The sequence below is a fragment of the Tamandua tetradactyla genome, chromosome 1 (assembly GCF_023851605.1).
Source record: "Tamandua tetradactyla isolate mTamTet1 chromosome 1, mTamTet1.pri, whole genome shotgun sequence".
NCBI lineage: Eukaryota > Metazoa > Chordata > Mammalia > Pilosa > Myrmecophagidae > Tamandua > Tamandua tetradactyla.
This window is the reverse complement of record NC_135327.1, coordinates 202,595,733-202,617,712: the sequence shown is the minus strand read 5'-3', so window position 1 is coordinate 202,617,712 and position 21,980 is coordinate 202,595,733. Positions and strand designations below refer to the sequence as shown.

Genomic DNA, 21,980 nt, shown 5'->3' with positions numbered 1-21,980 from the left:
CCCCTCAGAAAAACAACCCTAGAGCTAATAACTGAGTTCAGTGATTTCTGAGAACATAAGATCAACATTCAATGTAAATTGTTTTTCTATATACTATCAGTGACCATTTGGAAACCAAAATCAAGGTTATAATACACCTTATAATAGCTAAAAAGATGGAAATACTATGTATAAATCTTAACAAAACACATTACATGCTGAAAACTGCAAAATGCAAATGAAAGAAATCAATGAAGATTTAGGTAAATGGAGAGAGGTACCATGTTTATGAATTGGAAGATGCAACATAGTAAACACAACAGTTTTCCCCCAAATGTTCTATAGGTTTAATGCAAGTCCTATCAAAATCTCAGCAAGAGTTTTTGGAGATAGAGAGACAAGTTTATTCTAAAATTTACATGGAAAGACGAAGGAACTACAATAACAAAAAAATCTGAAAAAGCACAGTAAAATGGCCGATTTTAAGACTCACTGAATAGCTAGAGTAATCAATACAACATAACATTGGCAGAGAGATAGACGTAAAGACCAGTGAACAGAATAGAGAATCCAGAAATAGACCCATACAAGTATGGGCAACTAATTTTTTAACAAAAGTATAAAAACTATTCCATAAAGATAGGATAGACTTTTAAACAAAGCGTGCTGCAATAATTGAACATGCATGGTAAAAAAAAAAAAGAATCTTGACTAAACAGCACAGCTTATATAAAAGTTAATTTAAAATGGATCACTGACTTAAATGTAGAAGGTAGAGCTATTAAAGTTTTTGATGAACACATAGGAGAAAATCTTTGGTGTTCAAGATAGATGAAGAGTGCCTTCTCATGATGCCCAAAACACAATCCATTAAAAAAAATAAACTGTACTTCATCAAAATTAATTTTTTTTCTCTGTAAAAGATCCTGTGAGGAGATGAAAGGACAGCTATAGACTTGGAGTTTGAAGAAAATATTTGCAAATGACAGATAGGACCACAGACTCATTTCTAGACTATACAGATATGGTAGTTAGATTCAGGTGTCAGTTTGGCCGGGTGAAGGTGCCTAGTTCTGTTGCTGTGGACACACGCCAACGGCATGTGCATCTCATCTGTTGCTGATTCTATCTGCAGTCGGCTAGAAGGCATGCCTGCTACAATGAATGCTGTTTGATTTAATTGGCTGGTGCTTAAATGAGAGAGCTCAACGTAGCACACCCAAGCAGCTCAGCATACCTCATCTCAGCACTCGAAGCTCAGCTCAGCCCAGACCTTTGGAAATGCAGAAAGGAATCACCCTGGGGGAAGATGCTGGAAACCAGAGACCTGGAGAGAAGGCCAGCAGAGATTGTCCTGTGCCTGCCCATGTAAGAGAGTAAGTTAGCTGCCTTTCCTCTGAAGAACTATATGTTAACTAAATAAATCCCCTTTTATTGAAAGCCAGTCCATCTCTGGTATGTTGCATTCCAGCAGCTAGCAAACTAGAACAAGATAGAACTCTTAAAACTCAATAGTAAGTACTAAGCAATCCAATTAGAAAATTGACAAAAGACATGAACAGACACTTCAACAAAGAAGATGTATGTATGAAAAATAAATACATGAAGAGGTGTTCAACATCAGTAGTCATTAAGGAAATGCATATTAAAACTGTGATGAAATTTAATATATGCTGTTAAAACAGGCAAAATAAAAAATGTAATAATACTAAATGATGGTAAGGATGCAGACAGATTGTCACACTCATGCATTGCTAGTAGGGATGTAAAATGGTACAACATTCTGGAAAATACTTTGGACTCCTGATCATATATCCCAGATAAATGAAAACTTATGTCCACACAGTGATGTGTACATGAATGTTCATAGCAGCTTTATTTTTAATGGCCCAAAATTGGATGTGGTACATAAATACCATACATACATGTATGAATAATACTCAGCAATAAAATGAATGAAATGTTGATGCATACAACAACTTCCATGGGTCTCAAGGGACTTATGCTGAGTGATTTAAAAATCCTACAATGTTACATGCTGTATGATTCCATTTATATAACATTTTCAAAATGACAAAATTGTTACAGAGATGGAGGAAGTTTAGTGGTTGCCAGGGATAGGGATGGGTGTGCGGGAGAGACTAGGGGAGTGAGTGTGACTATAAAGAGGTAGCATGAGGGATCTTTGTGATTATGGAACAGTTCTGTATCTATTTATAGTGGTCACACCAGTCTTCATATTTGATAAAATTACACACAAATGATATATGTAAAACTGGGAAAATCTGAATAAGGTCTTTGGACTGTACCAATGTCATTTTAATCTTTCGATATTGTATTATAGTTATGTAAGATATTACCACTGGGGGAAACTGGGTAAAAGTTAAATAGGACCTCTCTGTAAAAATTTTACAACTTCCAGTGAATTTATTATTGCAAAACAAAAAGTTTTAAGTTGGTTCAATCACATTTTAAAACAAATTGGCATTTTATAGGAAATTCAAGGGTACATTTTTCTTATTCACATTTCTAAAGAGAAACCCTTGTATATATATAATCAGAGATGCAAAAGAATTCACAGCATATTATGTATAGCTATGAAAATTTGTATACATGTATATTGTGTCTATAAAAGAACCTAGGAACAACTCAAATGTCCATTAGCAGGAACATGAGTTAATACATTATGATACATTCATATAATATTTAATACTGCATATGTAATCAAAAGTTATTGGATCAGAACCCATTAACATGAACTAATCTCAAATAATAGAAAAAAACAAATTGCAGAAGAATATATATAAAGAATATTGAGAATATATGTTAACATTAAGAACGTATGTGCTAAGACTATATTAAGGGTGCATGGGTGGTTCAGTGGTGGAATGCTTGCCTGCCATGTGGGAGATCTGGGTTCAGTTCCCAGCCCATGCATCTCCGCAAAAAATAGACTATATTATATCAAGTATATATATAAACTATGTTTTGAAAGAAAGGTGAAAGATAAGAGGAAACGCAGCGACATTATTTACATATGTCTGTAAAGAGAAATAAATGATAAACAATGGTGGTTTCCTTTAGGGTGATGATGAAGGTTGATGTGGGTGGCAGGGCCACACTGATGCTGCAGTAGTAATGGTAGGCTTCTTTTAAGTTGGGTAGTATATCCATGCATACTTTATAGACATACAAAGCTGAACAATATACTTTTATTATTTAAAAATAGAAAAAAATGCTGATTTATTTATTGGCAATGAGCTCACACTACCCAGAGACTGACTGATATGTAAAATTTTACCAAAGTGCCAATTTAAATTTTCATTGGAAAAATATATTTGTATATGTATGTGCACACACACACTAACCCAAAGTAGGTATTAGTTCTCGAGAGCTGGAGGGAATGAAATAATCAGGGAGAGATGTTGTTTCAGTTTGATAAAGCTCCCAGAAATGGACAATTGGCATTTATTAGCTTACAATTTAATGGTTCTTTGGCCATGAAAATGTCCATTTGAATAGCATGAACAAGATAATACTTGGACTCTGAAGACAGGCTTCTGGCATCTGGAACATCTCTGTCACATGGGAAGGCACATGGCCGGCCTCTGCTGGTCCTTTGCTGCAAGGTTACATTGCTTTCGGCTTTGGGTTCCTGTGGCTTCCTCTCTGAGCTTCTGTGGATTCTGTCCTAGCTTCTCTGGGGCTTTTCTCTGTGAGCTTCTTTTAAATTTCATCTCTCTTAAAGGACTTTAGTAAAAGGATTAAGACCCATCCTGAAGGGGTTGGTTCACATCTCAATAGAAATAACTTAACCAAGAGGTTCTACCTACAACACGTCTGCACCCACAGAAATGGGTTAAAAGAACATGGCCTTTTCTGGGGTACATAACAGTTTCAAATCACCACAGATATACACTGCCAGGTTAATGGAGGGGATTGGTCTGGAGTGAGGGTAGATGGCTTTAAACTTTTCATGTGCATGTTTTCCTGTTTTGTTCACTGTTAATGTTTTGAAATTTCTAGTGCTTTTTTGTATAAATATACTCTGGCTGTTTAAGTGATGTGATACTATTTAATTGCCAAATGGCATTGCTTTATGTTATATTCTAAATATCTTTTATGTTTTGCTATAGTAGTTTAATAAATAATAACCCTAATGATCTTTTTTTTTGTTGTGCCTTTATTGGAGTTTGTGCCTGGGTGTTTTATGATATGAATAGTTGGCTGTTGGCCAAGATGTTCTATTGTATAACAAGTTTCTTAAAGTATTGAACATTTGACCTCAGTATGAGCTTGCTTTTGTGGAATTGAAAATTACTGTTTTTGTAAGAGTTTTATGTACCTTTAGGTTCTTTACTAAAATTAAAGGTTAGTATTGAGTTATGTTGTAAATATTCTTCCTCCACTTCTCTAATTGTCATTTTACTTTTTATTTCTGTAGTTTGGTGTGATGTAGTAGAAAGCACATGGGCTCTGTAGGTTGACAGACCTGAATTTAAAGTGAATTCTGGCATGTATTAGCAGTGTAACTATAGGAAAATTATTTACCTTTGAGTTTGAGCTTCCTCATTTATAATAAAATTTACTGGTCTGGTTTATTCAGATTTACCTTCTAGAAAATTCTTTTAACAATTAAAAAACATCTAAAAAGAGCTCTGAAATATTAGTACCCATCCCTTCTTTTCCATGAAGTTTAAAACTAAATAGTTATTAAAACAGAAATTGAGGAAGGATCCTTATTGGCTAACCATTACATTATTTTGATGTGAATTGAGGAATAACTTTTTCCAAATTTGGGATTTTTAAAAACTTTTGACAGAAAGTCCCAGTAGTCATTTTTATAACTCACTTTCATTTACATGCTGGAAACTTGCCATATTAATTTATTTACTTGCAAACTAGAGAACTTTGGTTTGTCTAATATCATGGGAAATTTCTGCCTGAAACTTTACTATAATGAGCATCTTAGTTCAGTGAACTAGCAATATTAGTGTTTTTAGTTTAACTTGTCCTGAGATGCTCTTTTTCTCAAATTTCAATAGCTTGAACATCTTACAGTTTTAATTTTCCATCTTGTATAGATTATATTAAATGAATGAATGAATAAATATAAAATGGACTTCATAAAATATTAATTTTTAAAACATTTCACTATAGAGCTTAACAGAGTTTTTTACAAACCTATTTTATTTGACTTGGGACCAAAGCTCCTTTTGTCCATATACTCAATGATTACTTTGGGAGCAAAGAGGGTGGGGGATGTTTGACAGGCTCTAGAGATGCTTGTTTGTAGTTTTTTCATGGCTTAAAATAATTAATACCTGCTTTTATTTTCTGTTCTTTATTAGTGCGTCTATCGATCTTCTCCAGATGAATGCATTTATGTTTGGTGCAGTCTCAATGTCATGCTGAGCAAACCTTATCGTAATGTTACTAAGAGACCCTTTTTGTTAAATGAAAACAATAGCTTGATATTTATTTTAAATGTTCAGTGAATGCAGAAAATTTTCCCAGGCTTTCCTAATGGGTGGAGACATAGTATATAAAGTAGTGTTTACATACCTTACAAGGGGTCAAGATGTCCAGGCAAAATCTTGTTTAAATGTTCATCACTATAGAAACATATCAGTTTATTGTTAGAGTTTTTGTAGGTACATTGTAATTTTCACTTCATTCGCTGTCTGGTTCAGAACCGTTAACTGTGTAATTGACCAACATAAAAGTTTCAAGCAATTATGTCAAAACTATTTTAGTGTTTTAGACTTTTTTCATGCAGTATTTATTAAATCTAAAAAGAAATCTTTGTGTTACATGTGTTCAGTCTTTACTAACCTATTTAATTTAAACTGTTGTAATGGAAGGGTAGTTGTATTTTCAGAATTAATACCTATATGAAACTAGATAATCAATTATCTAGCTTACTTTTCTTAAAAATATGTAATATTTCACTGGCAGAAAAAACTACTTTGTTTCGATGGTATTTTTAAACTAATATGCTGAGTACTTACTACTCTATGACTTTAATAACAAGAAAGGCATTTCATTAAAGTAATTTAGATTTATGGATTTTTAGTGAAGAGGGGTTAGAGTAAGTATTCTGACTGGGGATAAAAATATTACGAAGTTCATGAAGTCCTAGCAATATGTGACATACTCTAAGCATTCAAAATTATGTGAAAGAAGTATAACAATAATAAGTGGAAATTCTATGATCTTACGTTCTGGAGTTTTTTTTTTCACTATTTAAGATGAACAGTGAAAATCTTCCTCTTTGTCAATGTTCTGCCACTTTGACTTTTGTTTGAAGGGTATTTCAGTAAGTTATTCTGACATCTGGTACATCTTTTAGCTCAGTATATGCAAGAATGAGTTGATAAGCTTCCCCTTGGGGCTTTCTATCTCCTACTTCTAACTCTTAATGGAGAGATGAGTAGTAGGCTTATTTTTTGTTTATATGCTGTCCTGCTAGTGATTAATGGTATTGATAAATGCTCTCACAATTCTTTTCATTACTTTTAGACAGAATCACATGCAAAAGTTTAAAAATGCCACACATTGCATGCCTCAAAGTTTGTAGCTTTTAGTCTTTGTAATATTTTTATGAGCTCAAGAAAAGTAGTAATAATAGGTTATATAGTTTTGGTATTTGATTGAATCAGTTGATACTTGATTAACAGATCCAGTCTTTGGCTATTTAGTCCTGTCATTTCTCTTCTCTCTATTCCAAAGTTTTTGAAGGCAGAAAATCTGCCACATTGCATTTAATGAATAGATTTGTTATCTTTTTCTGTTGGTTTGACTTCAGGTTGTGCTAATTTTGTTTCATTTAATCACAAAACGGAAATAAAATTAACAAAAAGAAACATAACTGTCAGCCTGTTAGTAAATTGTCAGAATGATAGCTATTTCTTAATTATTGTATCAGTTATCTTTAGTATTTCATAGAACAGGAATGATCATGTTAAATAATTTTGATGGATTGTATGGAGGGTAGCCTTTTCTGAAAGTGTTGGATTCTTAGGTGAATACAAGCAGGTTTCTTTTTGTGAATCATTTGCCATGTTTCAATGAAATATTAGCCACTTTGAAATTAATAATTCTGAACAGTTTATATGATTTGACTACAGGGGTATATTTTGAGTATTTGTCACTGTTTAACTGCTTAATAAAATGAGTATATATTTCAGACATTTCTTCTAATATTAGTTGTATAATAGAGAAAAGATCCTCATGAGATTATATAACTTCTTCTTTTTCAAAACTTTTCACATAAACTTTTTTTTAACATATGAGATATTCGTATTTGAGACTTAGTTTGTAAGTATTTGTCATTATAAATCTTATCTATTTATTAATAAGAGAACTATAGTGTAAACAGGAGGGGCCTACTTTTTGAATTTAGTTGTAGATTTCGTCTTTGTTGACATAATGCTACTGGAATTACTTAATTAAAACTATAATGTGTTAAATGAGGAGGTTACTTTAACTGCAGTGCTTTTCAAAGAATTTTATATAAAGGTAACATTTAGAAAAATGACCAGGAAGTATAGAGAGTACTGGAACCAGATTTTGTTAGCAGTGGGCTATTAATATTATGTTCTAATTTTGTGCTGTCCAATATAATAGCCACTACCCACATGTGGCTATATAAATTTAAATTAATTAAAATTCAGTAAAATAAAAAATTCAGTTCTTCAGTTGCACTAGCCACATTTTAGGTGTTCATGAAACATGTGGCTAGTGGCTACCATATTGGGCAGTGCAGACTAGAACATTTCCATCATCACAGAAAGTTCTATTAGACAGCGCTAATCTATTAAATAATAAATAATTTGTTTTTCTCTCATCTCCAGTTATTTTGTGCACTATTCCAAGATGCAGAAGAGAGGACATGGCCCAAATTTAAGGCTATATTTGTGTAGCACCTTAGTTGGTTAAAGAGTGGTGCTGAGATTAAACTTTTTTGTTAGGTCCAAGTAGCCTTGCATTAATACATCTGTTTCTTGGTTGCAGACCTGTGCGAAGTTAGTGAGCCAAAGCTAAGAGTGACATGATCAGATTTGTGTTCCGAAAAGATCCTCTCATGCAAATGTAAGAAATAGATCAGAGAGGGACAAGAATGGATATAGGACTATTAGTTAGAATTCTAGGGAATAGTCCAAGAAGGATGGGTGTGGTGACAGTAGAAATAGAAGTGGATGAATTTGAGTTGTAATTACATAGCAGAATCAAAAGATTTTGGTTTTTGACTGTATCAGGTCTCAGGATATGTGTGTTTACAGGGTGGGGGAGCAGCAGTAAAGGGATGTGGCAAGGAAGTTTCCAAGGTGTCTGGCATAAACAACAAAGGAGGTAGTGGTGCCATTTACTGAGACATGCAACACTGAAGCAGGAGCAGATTTAGGGGATAAAATGGTGAGTTCAATGTAAGAACAAAGTTTAAGGTACTTGTGAGACATCTAAGGAGTGATGGCAGCTGGGGTAAATGGATCTTGGCCTCAGTGGTGAGATTTGAATTAAAGTTATAAACTTCAGAGTCTATTGGTTGTTAGGTAACATTTTAAGCCAATGGAGGAGGCAAGATAACATAGGGAGAGATTAGTGCAATATATCTGGTGAACCACCATCAATTTCAGTAGAGTTGCCACTTTGAGGATGGTACTTGGGAATTAGCAAGTCCCTTGGCAATTCCAATGGGTATTTTAAGTTTGATGAGCACTGATAAAACATGTGAAAAGATGAACAGCTAAGATTGAGTCATGGAAGAAAAGAGATCTAGGAATGAAAGAAAAAATAATGAGGACGGAAAAACTGAGTTTCTTGCTAAAGTAGAAGTGAATAAGTGAGTAAGAAAGAAGGGGAGGAGATTATAGTTGAAGAGAATAGAAAACATTTAAAAAATCATTGCCGGAATAAAAAAAAAGTCAGCCAGATATCATGATGTATAAGGATCAAGTAACATTGAAGGCCCAGTTTTGAACATAGTAGCAAAAATTTCTCGTGGTTTTGTGAATTTCTTTAATGCCCAGTGGTGTTAAGGCACGGGGTGGTTAAAGGATTCTACATGAGACAGCAAGTTAAAGCTTAATAGTTATACTGAGAGAGAGAGAAACAGATTGAGAGCAAAGGGAGAGCAGGCAGGTGGGAGCCAGCGAAACCTGCTAGCAAAAGGAAAGCAAAAATGGCTCTCTCTTTTTGACAGCTTGTGGTTTTAAAGGAAAAAACACACCAAGAGGGGTGGGGGTGACAAGTGGCTGCAGGCATCACTGGGAGATATCAGGCTGGTGCAGATCATGACTTCATGCTCATGTTTATCTGGTCTGGCCTCTGGCAGGTGGAGCATTGGCACATTTGTGCTCACTATCTTGCTGGCACATCAGGTCCTGTCAGAGAAGCTGCTGAGGGAGAGAAACTGAAGGGGCCTTCATGCCACAGAATTCATTTTGTATGTCAAGTTTATTTTCTGAGACCTGACAAGTGGGAATTGTTTATGAAGGTTTGGTGGAAGGTCAAAGGGGCAAGGAATGCTTTAATGTTTTTAATACTGGATTGTCATTAAAATTCAGTAGTTCACACAGGGTTTAGGCTTGTGAAAACAAAAGACTGATTTGAAGAACTGGAAGGGATCAAGGGAGTAGAGATTGTAATAATGAGGACATAGAGCTCAGTTAGAGGACTAGAAGAATAGGACAAAGATAGGAAATTGTAGACAGAGAGCATTTTCAAAGTTGGAGATGTTAGAGATGGACTGAGATGATGAAATGTGGTTAGTATGTATGTGAGTGGGCATAGGAGAATAGAGGTTAAGCTCATTGGAACTCAAGTTATGAGTTAGTATGTTACTGTGAAGCTAGGTGTTTGATGAGAAGTACATATGTGAACCAAGTGCTCATATCATCAAGAAAGATGGGATTGTTTCTTACAGGTTTGTAGGTAGTAGGTGACAAAGATGAGGAAAGGGTGATATAAACTGACAATAGAGGGCACTGTAATTTTATTCAGAAATGGCAAATGATATATAAATTCCTAAACCTTGGAGATTTCAAAGACATAAGCAATTATTTGAAGCATAGCTAACCCTTATATTGTTCTTATTAAATGCCAAGAATAGTGCTAAGCAGGTTACATATATTAATTCATTTGATCCTTATAACAGCCTTACGAGGTAGGAGTGTTGTTAATATTGTCATTTTACAAAGGAGGAAACTGAGGCACAGCAAGGTTTAGTAATTTGCTTGAGGTTATACAGCTAGTAAAACTATAGAGTCAGGATTTGAACCCAGACAGTCTGTTGCTTGAATTGGGGCTATTAACTAGTTTACTATACCCTCTGTCTCTTTAAGTGAACTTGGATATTTGATAAAAAAGCTATTCCTTTGTGTACCAGTCTTTTGTAAGTCAGTTCTTTCAAGAAAAAATTGATAAACAACATTAATTTTTCTTAAGTTTGCTTAAGTAATAAACATTTACTACAGAGATTTTAGAAAATACAGAAGAGCATAAAGTTTAAGGAAAAATAATACCCCATAACTATAGCATCTAGAGATAAGACTGTTAATATTGGTTAAACATATGTTTTTCTAAATGTGCTGTTAAAAAAAACTGGGGTTGTACTGTGCACGTTTAAGAGTGTATTATGAACATATCCCATGTTTTATTCTATGGAAGTATTGTAATTTGTTTAATCTGCCTCTTCTGGGTTGGATGCTTAGGCTGTTTAGTTTGTATATGTATGTATGTATGTGCATGCCTGTGCGCTCTCTTTGTTAAGATTTGGTAAAATTGTGAAGCTTTTCACAGCTTTTAAATTCTTGAAATAAAATTACAATAGCATGGGAATTCTGTTATTTGAAGGTTTAAAGTTCTCACCTGCAAAACCATCTGTATCTGTGCCTATAGCTCTTATCGAAGGAAGTTCCCTGTCAAGTTTTAGATTTCTTCAAAGAATATTCTTTTTCATTTTCTAACTTCTGATTGAGTCCATTATAAAAAAAAAAAAAATTCCTAGAAATGTACCCTACCCGTTTCATTCTGTTTTTCACATTTATTGGCAGAGAGTTGTGCTTGGTATTCTCTTTGTTTAAAAAATATATGCCATGCCTTGATTATACTTGTTCTTATTCCTAATGTGCTTTTGCTCTTATTTTCTTGATTGTTCTAGCCAGGCATTTATCTAAATTTTTATCTATTCAAAGAACCACCTCTTGGATTTATTTTTCTTTTCCTGTTCACTAATTGAGCATTTTTTCCCCTAATTTCCTCCTTTATTGTGCCTTGTTCAGGTTTATTTTGTTGTTCATTTTTCAAATTCTTGAGTTACATGCTTTATTTATTTTTATCCTTTCTTCTTTAATGTTATTTAATGATAAAATTCATTGAGTATTGGAGTACAGATTTTGCAGCAGCCTATAAGTTTTGATAAAGAATTTTTTTCGTTTTGTCATTTTCTATTCTATAATTGCATTTACGTGTTTTAATTTAAACTTTGTTGTTAATATAGTGTGTTCAGATATCTTAATTTTGTTCTATTGTTAATGTGGTATGATCAGATAAGGAAGTTTACATTTTAGAATTTGATGTATTTTTTTATAGTGTAATGTCTAATTTTTGTAAATTTTTTCAAGTAATTGAAACAAAGGTTTAGAGCTTCCAGGGGATTGCTTTATTAAATTTAAAAATTTATTAAATTAAAAATTGAATAAGCCTTATTAATTATTTTTCAGATCCTGTATATCCTTGTTAAATAATTTTTTTCCTTCTTGATCAGTCTCAAACTGATGGATGTGTTTGGAGAGACAATCTACCATGGGTGGGCCCTGAGCATTCCTGCATGTTCTTGCTGGGTATGGCAAGAATATAAGGTCCTGCCTACATTTTTATCTGGACCATTTTATTAGGGTTGTATTTGTAGTGTGCAACCTTGAGCGATGAAGTAATGGCTTCCTCCGGAACAAAGAGCAGGCTTGCTTATTATGTGCTATAAAAGTAGCGGATTCTTCAAGCTCACTATTCTTCAGCTGTGACGCAAATCTACTGCATGGGCAACATCCATTTGGGCCCATGGCATCACCCCATGGAACCAGGAAGCAAGGAGAAACTGACATGCTGATGCTCATGCTGCTTGTTGTGCCAGGATACTCAAGTCTTTTGTTTCTGACCAGGAGTTCTATGTCTTCTGTCAGCATCCTGCAACAGTAACAGGCCAACTCATTTAGCTTGTAAGGAGGACAAAATGAAGCTCTAGAACTCACAGTTCTGGCAATGAGATATGGGGTGTTGAGAAAGACATGGCTTTCTGGAAGAGGAAAAACAAGGGCTCTGTAGGCCAGGTTTGGGATATGAAAAGACTCCTCAGAACTAGTAGTAAATGATGGGAGTTGGGGAGGGAAAAGAAGAGAAAGGGGCGGAAGGATTTCCCACTGTTGAAGTTGAATGATGTTTTGGTAGTTGGTCACTCCCCTTTTGTTGGAGGAGGAAGGGATGTTAGTATGACAGTGGGACAGCAAGCCTGGCTATCACTCTCCCCACCAAAAGGCATGTTGGCTGTGGCTGCTGATCAAGGAGTTTATAAAGCTGATATAAGTGGTGTTGACATTGAGAACCTTGCTATACAATATAGAACTCTGAATAGAACAAAAGCATTATAAGTTCATTTGGTGAAGCCCAAATAGGTGATCCCTCTTTTAAAAGCAAAAGTGAATGCAGAGTCTTGTCTAATAGCACCTAGCCCTTAGCATTTGTACTTGGTCCCTACTGCAACATGATTTGGTTGGCAAGAGGATGAGGCTTTGGGCTCTAAAGTAGCTGAAGGTACTCAGTACTATAGGGCAGAGAGAGTATGGTAGTATTCTACCTGTTCTCCTTACACTCCCAGTGAGGATATAGAGTAATTCCTGGCAACTGTGGTTGCAGACCCTAAATTGGGCACATGTTTAATTCCTTTTTCCATGTTCCCTATAGTGAGAAAAAGCACTTGAATTCAATTGATAGGTTTTGGACAAGATTCACAGCGGGAAAGGAAAGTTAAAGGACTTTGTGAGTAGGACCTTTTGGGTTGATAAGTATGTTATTGTTGTGGCTTCCACTATGTTTTACGTATTTTTACTGTAGTGCTTTACTACATATATTATCCCCTCCTTCTAACTCAAAGAAACTATAAAGAATCCCATGAGGAGAAAGAACAATCTCAGCTTTAGTTAAATTTAAAGGCTACCACAGTACTCAGAGGCTGTTTCCTAGTACAGTAGCGCCACCTGCCTGACACAGTCACCAAGTTTACCCCATTTGCAAAAAAAGCAGCTGTTAACCTGGTACTAACTTCAGAGGCATTGTGATGTTCTGGTCTGTGATGCACCAGACCTTGTGTTACTCCTGACACCCCCATTTTGGGGTAGGGCAACCCAAATTCCATGACCAATAAATAACATGGAGAGGGAACAACAGACCTCACTAACCAAAGGGAAATGGTATGTTCAAGAGTTCAGTTGGCCTGGCCCTAGGGGCACCTCTTGAAAAACTGGCAGATACTCTGGGGGGAGCTTTTCTACCCACTGTACTGTTGAAGCAAATCCTCTGGCTCAGTAGGTCTCTTAATTCACAGCATTTCTCTTAAATACTTGGGCTTGGTTCACTGCCAGTTTGTCTAAGTCAGAAGCTGATGGGTTCACTGAGAAGTCTATAAAAAAGTTCATGATTCTTATAAGTTCATTTTGAGCTTTTAATTTTTTTTTTTTTTTTTGCATGGGCAGGCACTGGGAATCGAACCCGGGTCTCCGGCGTGTCAGGGTAGAATTCTGCCGCTGAGCCACCGTTGCACCACCCTGAATTTTTAATTTTTAAAAGAATGTTTTCATAATATAAAATTGACATAAACATATACAAGTTATAAAGAATAAAAGTTTTCTACATATTTATATAGCATAAAGAATAATAGCAGTGAAGCCCTGTGTAGTTACCATTTAACCTAATAAAAAATAGAATATACTGGATATATTTTATAGTGGATGGTAAATTTTATCAGTATAAAATATCCTGTGTTGTGCCATTTAATGCTTTGCTTTACATTCTTTCCCTGTATTTTTACAGAGACTCTTGTTGTATTTTTTCTTGTATTTATTTAATTACCTTTTATCATTCTTGTTTACATTTATTTTTATTTTTTGCATGGACAGGTACCGGGAATTGAACCCGGGTCTCTGGCATGGCAGGTGAGAAGTCTGCCTGCTGAGCCATTGTGGCCCGCCCTACTTTTATATTTTAGTATCCCTTTATTTTAAATATTTCTTTGACAGTTGAATTTTTTTTTTACCTGTTCTATAGTTAATGTTATAGTGAATATATGTGGCTGTATCTTTTCTCTCTGTATCTTAATATATTTTGCTATATTTGTTAATATGTTGCTATGTGTATTTTCTATTTTTAACTATATTAACTATTTTTTTTCTTTCCTTCAGTATTTTAGAAGGTAATATTAATTTTATCCTACTAGTAATCTGTTTTTCTTTTTTTTTGGGTGCATGGTCCGTGAATCAAACCCGGGTCTCCCACGTGGAAGGCAGGGTCTCCCATTGAACCATCTGTGCACCCTATAGTCTTATGTTTTAGAATCACATTATTTAGCTTTGATTTCTCTTTTGTCAGAATAGAAAGGGAAATATTATCATTTTAACTGACTATTTTAAATGATTTTTCTTTACTCTTTCTCTTCTCATCTAATTTGTCTAGATCTTTATAAGATAATATAGAATTAATATCATTAAATGGTTTCTCTTTCAAAAGTATTTTTGACATTGCATTTTTGTCTGTAAGCATATATGCAGTTATTCATATTTGTCTCTATTTAAAAAATATTCTCTTCTTCAGTAACAGTTCTTATATGTAGTAACTTTATAATCTTTTGTGAAGCACCTTGTAGAATGGTGACTTGGGCTCCTGTACCCACACTCATAAAAGTTTGAGTTTTTCAGAGATTCCCAGCATACTCAGATGGGTGTTTATGGCTTCCATTTCCCTCTGGGGAGAGAAACCTTTACTCTACCCCAATCAATTTTTTAAAGCATCTGAGGTCAGAGTAAGGAGGAGGGAGGGATTAGGCTGTGTTGGAAAGTGAATGGCCCAAACCATTAAGCAACGCATCCATTTCAAGTGGCTTTGTGGCTGCTCATAGCTGAACTAAATTTATAGTGTCTTTGATTCACAGAAAGTTAATACCTAATTCCTAACACCATTTATTCAGACAGTGAGTTTTGACTCATTCCAAGGAGCCATATTGTTTAGCTCACATATTGTAACACTTATAATATTGCTGTACTGTGATAATTTAGCTTATATATTGTAACACTTGAAATGCTTGTATTATGTGTTTTGGGAGCCCTACTATTTAGCTCATATATTCTTTATGGGCTGCTCAGAGGCAAAGAGGATTGGGGCTCCAGTCAGAGGCAAGGAAAGAAAAAGCTGGAAAGATTTGACATGTGTATGCCAGAGTACCAACTCTTGTTACCTGTTTTATTTCTAGGTTTTACAAAAAATATTTAATTTATAAAAAAAATTATTGTTTAGAAGAGAAAAACTAAGAGAGGGGGGAGAGAAGGTGGTACGGAGAAAGGAAGGAATCACCATTAAAATGTGTGGTCATGTTTTGGTCTCCTGAATAGTTGAAAGTTGTAAAGTGGAGGTTCAGAAAGTTGTTCAGCAAAGTAGTAGACTGTTTTGTTGTATTTTGTGACTATTTATATTTCATCTCACTTAAATACTTGCTATTGTTACATATAATGTATTAAATAAAATATAAGCCTAATTCATTCTGGTTCACTGGCCTTCCTTGCTATGAACACTTAAAACCTGTCAAGGTTTAAAAACCTGCCAAGGACAGCCCGTGGTAAGACTGTATTAATGTTGAAGTAAGGAAAGGCCACTTCTACTCTGAGTCAACACGTAGGTGTAAGAATACTTATCTGTGACTTTGGGACATTCTCTTTTCTCTCTGTTGAATTTGAGGAACTGAGATGTTATGATTTAAGTACAACCTATACATTAATGCAGAAATTAAAAAAACACTTTATTTTTGTTAATATTTAGTGGCAAAATTGGAATAAGAGTATGATTTAGATCTTTATGATCCCTATCTTTAAACTATTTTCAATGCAGAAAGATTACATGGTTTATTAGGAGGCATGTATACACTTATAATTTTATTGTTTGTTGTGCTAGGTGGAGATTAGTGCATTACAGTATAAAATATCAGTATGAATCTTGAAATTTAGGCACAGACTCAATTATTTGGTGATTTTCAGGAGTATAAGTAAGTTTCATTTTTGCCTTGTCTAACAGTTTTCAAGTATAAAAGCCTGGCCTCCAGTTTGGCCCTGAGGTCAGAATTTGTTTTACATTTTAAACAAAATTGTACATAATAATTCTTTATTATATTCCCGCCTCATTGGATTACTGAAAATTAATAAAGAAAAATGATATAATTCATATATTAGCCAGATAGGTTTATAATGTTGGGTTTAAAAAGAGTAATTCTTCAGCTGCACACTTGAGGGCTCTGTAGGCTTTGAAGATCTGTATAGAATTCATTACAATGGGAAATTGTGTTCTCAAGTAAAATGGTGCATTGGGCTTTTACCAAATTTAATGTTCACTAAACTGTTTGGCTATATGCTTTAATTAGCCTTATATTCTCTTGATTAGGATCACAGATAAAAATTGGTTAGTCTACTTTCTTGGTGGAAAGTATTAGTAATGTCAATCGTTTAAAATGGTTCTGCAAAATTTTTATGATGATAGTTTTTTGTATTTTATTCCAAGCTTAATAGTTGTTGTAAACGTTATTAATATGAACACAGTGCTTTCTTTCTGTTTTTAAATATAAATTTCCTCCCTTTGCAAAGTATATTTTTCTGCTTTTGTATAGGCAAATATAATTGTTCATCAAATTATAGTATTAAAATTACACCTTTTACTGTATTTTTCTAGGGAATCCGAGCCCGAATTTTAGAAACCCTGGTCATGCTTATTCTTCTTGCATTGCTTATTCTTGGAATAGTATGGGTAGCTTCTGCACTCATTGACAATGACGCTGCAAGTATGGAATCTTTATATGGTATGAGATATATCTGTTTAAACTAGTTTCTATAATGGGGACTATAATTTGTGATATAATTACACATTTAAAACATTTTAATAATTCTTTGTATAGTTAACCCTTGAAATTAATTTAGAGAATTAAGGAATGTTTAGACATGTTTAAGGAAAGAAATGAATATTCATGTGTTTCCTATAGATGTAAAATCTGCAAGCAGCTTTACAGATTTTGTTTTGTTTGTTAATGTTTCTATTCTTAAAATTCCCTGGAAGCTTTTTTTCCTCCCTCCAAATAAGTTTTGTGAAGGGTAATTTTCTCTTCTGTTTTAGATCTAATTTTAAAAAATATTTTTATTGACACATCTCCACACGCATACATTCTATACATGGTATACAATCACTGGCTCACAGTCTCATCACATAGTAGTGTATTCATCACCATGATAATTTTTTAGAACATTTGCATCACTCCAGAAAAAGAAATAAAAAGAAAAAGAAAAAACTCATACATACCATATCACTTACCCCTCCCACTCATTGACTACTAGTATTTCCATCTACCCGATTTATTTCACCCCTTATCCCCACTATTATTTATTTATTCTTTATCCATATTTCTTATTCATGTTCATACCCTGAATAAAAGGAGCATCAGACACAAGGTTTTCACAATCACTCAGTCACATTGCAAAAGTTGTCTTCAAGAATCAAGGCTACTGGTACACAGCTCAGCAGTTTCAGGTACTTTCCTCTATCCACTTCAGTGCACCATAGACTAAAAAGGGATATTTATATAATGCATAAGAATAACCTTCACAGGATAACCTCTCGACATTGTTTACAATCTCTCAGCCACTGAAACTTTGTCTCGTTTCCTTCTTTCCCCTTTTGGTCAAGAAGGCTTTCTCAATCTTAGAGCTATCTTTTTTTTTTTTTTTTCTTTTTAACATAGGCAGACACCGGAAATCGAATCCGGGTCCTCTGGCATGGCAGGCAAGCATTCTTGCCTGCTGAGCCACCGTGGCCCGCCCTCTTAGATCTATCTTAATTACAATTTAGAAATAAATCAGTGAATTGAAATAAATCATATGGTTTAGTAGACTCACATCATCAATTTTAATGTTTACTATACAGTAAAATATAGTTAGTCTACATCTTAAAGGGTTTTGGATTTGTTAAAATATGTTTTTTCTTTTTTTAGATCTTTGGGAGTTTTATTTACCTTATTTATATTCCTGTATCTCATTGATGGGATGTTTGCTACTTCTCTGTAAGTATTTTTCTGACTTAATATTGATAGGAAAATAAAGTTGTCCTGTATCCTAGAAAATTATGGGAAAGTTTCCTGATGAGATTCTTTAATAGCTTGAAGAATTTTTGAAGTTGGCTCTTACTTTTGTTTTGGTTTGGTTTGTTTGTTTGTTTTTTGCCCTCACTTTTTTAATTGGTCAGAATAAATTTTAAATAACTGACACCTTAAAGTAATGATACTTTTGATCATTATTTTGATCTCTTTCACGAGGTTGTAGAAGAGACACACATACACATACTCACATCCACCCATGCCCATACCCACCTATCATAATCCTAGATTCTGCTTTTCAATGGTATTTGTGGAATTCTGTATGCTTTTTTGTTTTTTTACGTCAAAATTTGTTTTGTTTTATTTGAGGCATTATAATATATCTCAGGGATATATTATAAGTAGATAAATGTAGTTAAAAGGACTTAAAATTGTGGTCACTGTTAAATACTCTTTTCTGGTTCTCAGTTCTGTTACTGTTGAAGTTTAATCTGTTCTTTGTGATTTTTTTTTTTTTTTTTTTTTGGTTTATTTGTTTTTTTACATGGGCAGGCTCTGGGAATCGAACCTGCGTCTCTGGCATGGCAGGCAAGATTTCTGCCACTCAGTCACTGTTGCCCTCCCTGTGTTTTTTAAAAAATGTCTTTTAAGCTAAAATAATTATTATTGCACCGCTAGAATCTTAAATATTTTAAACCTTCCTTCATCTTTATATATCTTTCACTAAACATAGTAGTGTCCATTTCCTAATACTGTCCGTTTTACTTCTTTACTGGTGAGGTTGAAGAGCTCTGTAACAAACACTGAGTGACTCTAACTTTAAGACAAGAGTTTTCTTAGAATGATATTTTTTTTTAGTTTGCTTTATTCTTTATGGAACAGTAAGTTTATTTATCCTAACCCTGAAATATAGTTTTCTCTATTGATAATCTTCATTCTGCAGTGTGTACACCAGTTGGTCTTTCCCGAATGTTTACAGTAATGGGCCAGTTGTTAGTGAAGCCAACAGTAAGTATTTCATTATAAATCATTTTTTAAATTAAATAAATGTAGTTGGATTGGAATATCTATTTAATTATGAACTAGCATTTAGTAGCCTAACAAGAATGTGTTTGTGTGTTTATGATCCAAATTGTTTTGTTCCTATTGTTTTTATTTTAATCTTTTTCATCTTTGGAAACTAAATTTGTTTTTACTAACTATAGGTATTTAGGTAAAAATTCCTTTAGCAAATTTTGAGATAAATTTGTAAATATTTACAGATATTTTAGTGTCTGTGTCTTGTATCAAAAGGTTAATTCTATTATGTTTCAAAAATTATTTCACACATGCTTTGATTTACAAAGTGGTTATGTTTCTGAAAGTTTGCTTGTATAACAGATCTTGATTAATTGAATTTTCCCTTCCCTTTATGTTCAGAAATATTATAGCTTCATTATAAAACGATGTTCAGTTCAGTTGGTAGTAATTCTAATGATTTGACGTTAAGTTTCTTTGACTTCTAGCTGTTTTGCTAAATATCTAATAATCTGAAAACAATTATTAGCTACACCTAGGGAATTTGTCACTTAAGTATTTTCATGGCTCCCCCTTTGTCTGCAAACTTAAGTCTAAATATTAATACGTTGCAAAACCTTTCACAACCACATTTAATTTACTTCTAACTGTCCCCTCCATTGACTCTAATTCTAGACCACCAGCTGACTTGCTATGTTCAGAAGAAGCTACATGCTTTAACATACTCGGGCATATTTAAGGTCTTTCTCCCTGGAATGCCTCAAACCTACTCTAGCCACTCAAAAATCCCTTATGCCCAGCTCACATATTACCTGCATTCACTACATTTCTTTGAGATTTCCCTCATTTCTTCAAGCAAAAATAATTAGCTCCTTCCTTGGTATTTATTATGTTCCCCTTTATTTGTATCTTACTAGTAATACTTATTAAATTGTTATGATTCTATGCTGATCTTCCCCATCAAAGTGATCCATCAATGGTAAAAACTAGGAAATGTCATAGTAGATATTCTTTTAGTAAATGCTTGCTTAATTTTGAAAATTATTTTTTCATAGATGAAAAATCATCTCTTCATCTCTTTTGTAAATTTGAATTTTATACTTGATCTATAAGTGTGCATGTGCACAAATACAACACACATGCTGTCAAATGTTGAAATTCACTTCCCTCTTAAGGTTTTAAGATGCTGCATTCATTTAGTTTCTTTCTAATCCTGTTTTTTTGTTTTTGTTTTTATTTTTGTCTCTCTCTATAGCTATTTCCTATCCCCAAATGTAGACAAATATTAAAAATTCTGTCCATTTATGTTCTGGTCTTTTCTTCTGACATCATTTCTAAACTTCAGTTCTAGTGAAAGACAGACAGGGAAACAGATTATAGTACATTGTAACTACCAAAATTGAATCTCCCATGGAATTGAAAACTCAACACACATAACACCGAATCACTTACTTATCGCCCCTCCCTGAACTATTTTTCTTTCAAACTTGTCTGCTATTAACAATAGCTTCAAAACCTTAGCTATCTTTGCTTCTTTTCATTTCTTGTTCCTAACACCCAATAAGAATGATTATTGAGTTACTGGGTGTATGCTCTCAGTTTACTATAATTACTATATTTTATATGCATAATATCATTTAATCCCAGTGACAAGTCCATAATGGTGGTTATTCTTATTTTATGGATAAATAAACTGAAGTTCAGGGATGTTAAGTAACTTTTATACAAGAGCACAGGTCTAGTGGGTAATGGAGCTAGAATCAAACCCAGAGAATTTGATTTCAGAGTCTAGGCCAAGTATACTTTGTACTTTCTACCTTTGTGTTTTGCTCATCCTTTCCTCTGATTGAAATCCCTTTACTACTTTCTGTAATTTAAGCTATCTATTTTAAGAGTCAGGTCAAATGCTACTGACGTCTAAAAGACTTGCCAAGTTATTTTTTTTCTGAAATTAATCTTTCTGCCTCTGAACTTTTGTAACATTTTATTTAGGCCTCAGTTGTGACATTTATTTTAGTCCTATAATTTTTTTTAAATTCATATTATCTTTCATGTTGCATCAGAATATAAGCCTTTGTAAGCCTGAGAACTATGTCTTATTCATATTTCAGTCTTCATTAGCCCATAGCTTCATAGGCTTTGAAGGCAAATAACATCTCTTTGCCAAGTCTTTGTTTCTTGGCACATAAAATGCGGATGATAACAGTCTATTCTCCATAGCACTGTTGTAGAAATCAAGGGAGGTGAGGTACTTAGCACAATGCCTGGTGCAGCATGAGTACGTAACATACATTGACAAATATCTCTAAACCATTCATATTATCACTTATTCACACATTAGACATACCTATTGTGTAAGTAATAATTGAACAGTTTGCATAGTAAGATAAAATCATTTTACAAGTGTTAGACCTTAAGAAAAGTTAAAGTGTCAATTTTGAGCCCAGATGGTTAAAAGTGATGAGAAGCTTCGATGGCTCACGAAGATATATGTCTACTTCTCCACCTCTGTCTTGGATTTCTCTTCCCCTGATTAACTGCATTCAGTTTGTCCTTTCAATGTACCAAGCTCTTTCCCACCTCAGGACCT

General features: G+C 33.9%; 1 protein-coding gene across 13 annotated transcripts in view; it reads left to right on the top strand.

Moving 5' to 3' along the window:
- LMBR1 (limb development membrane protein 1) overlaps positions 1 to 21,980 on the top strand; it is a 293,576-nt gene that overhangs the window by 146,341 nt on the left and 125,255 nt on the right. For 9 of the 13 annotated variants that reach the window (XM_077151251.1, XM_077151241.1, XM_077151276.1 and 6 more), the window contains 3 exons: positions 16,963 to 17,089; positions 18,272 to 18,340; positions 19,317 to 19,381. In XM_077151251.1, the coding sequence (XP_077007366.1) occupies positions 16,963 to 17,089; positions 18,272 to 18,340; positions 19,317 to 19,381 (261 nt within the window). Of the gene's footprint in view, positions 1 to 1,114; positions 1,356 to 12,935; positions 13,449 to 16,962; positions 17,090 to 18,271; positions 18,341 to 19,316; positions 19,382 to 21,980 lie in introns of those variants that run through there. The other 4 variants (XM_077151321.1, XM_077151329.1, XM_077151303.1 and 1 more) reach the window with 3 other exon arrangements.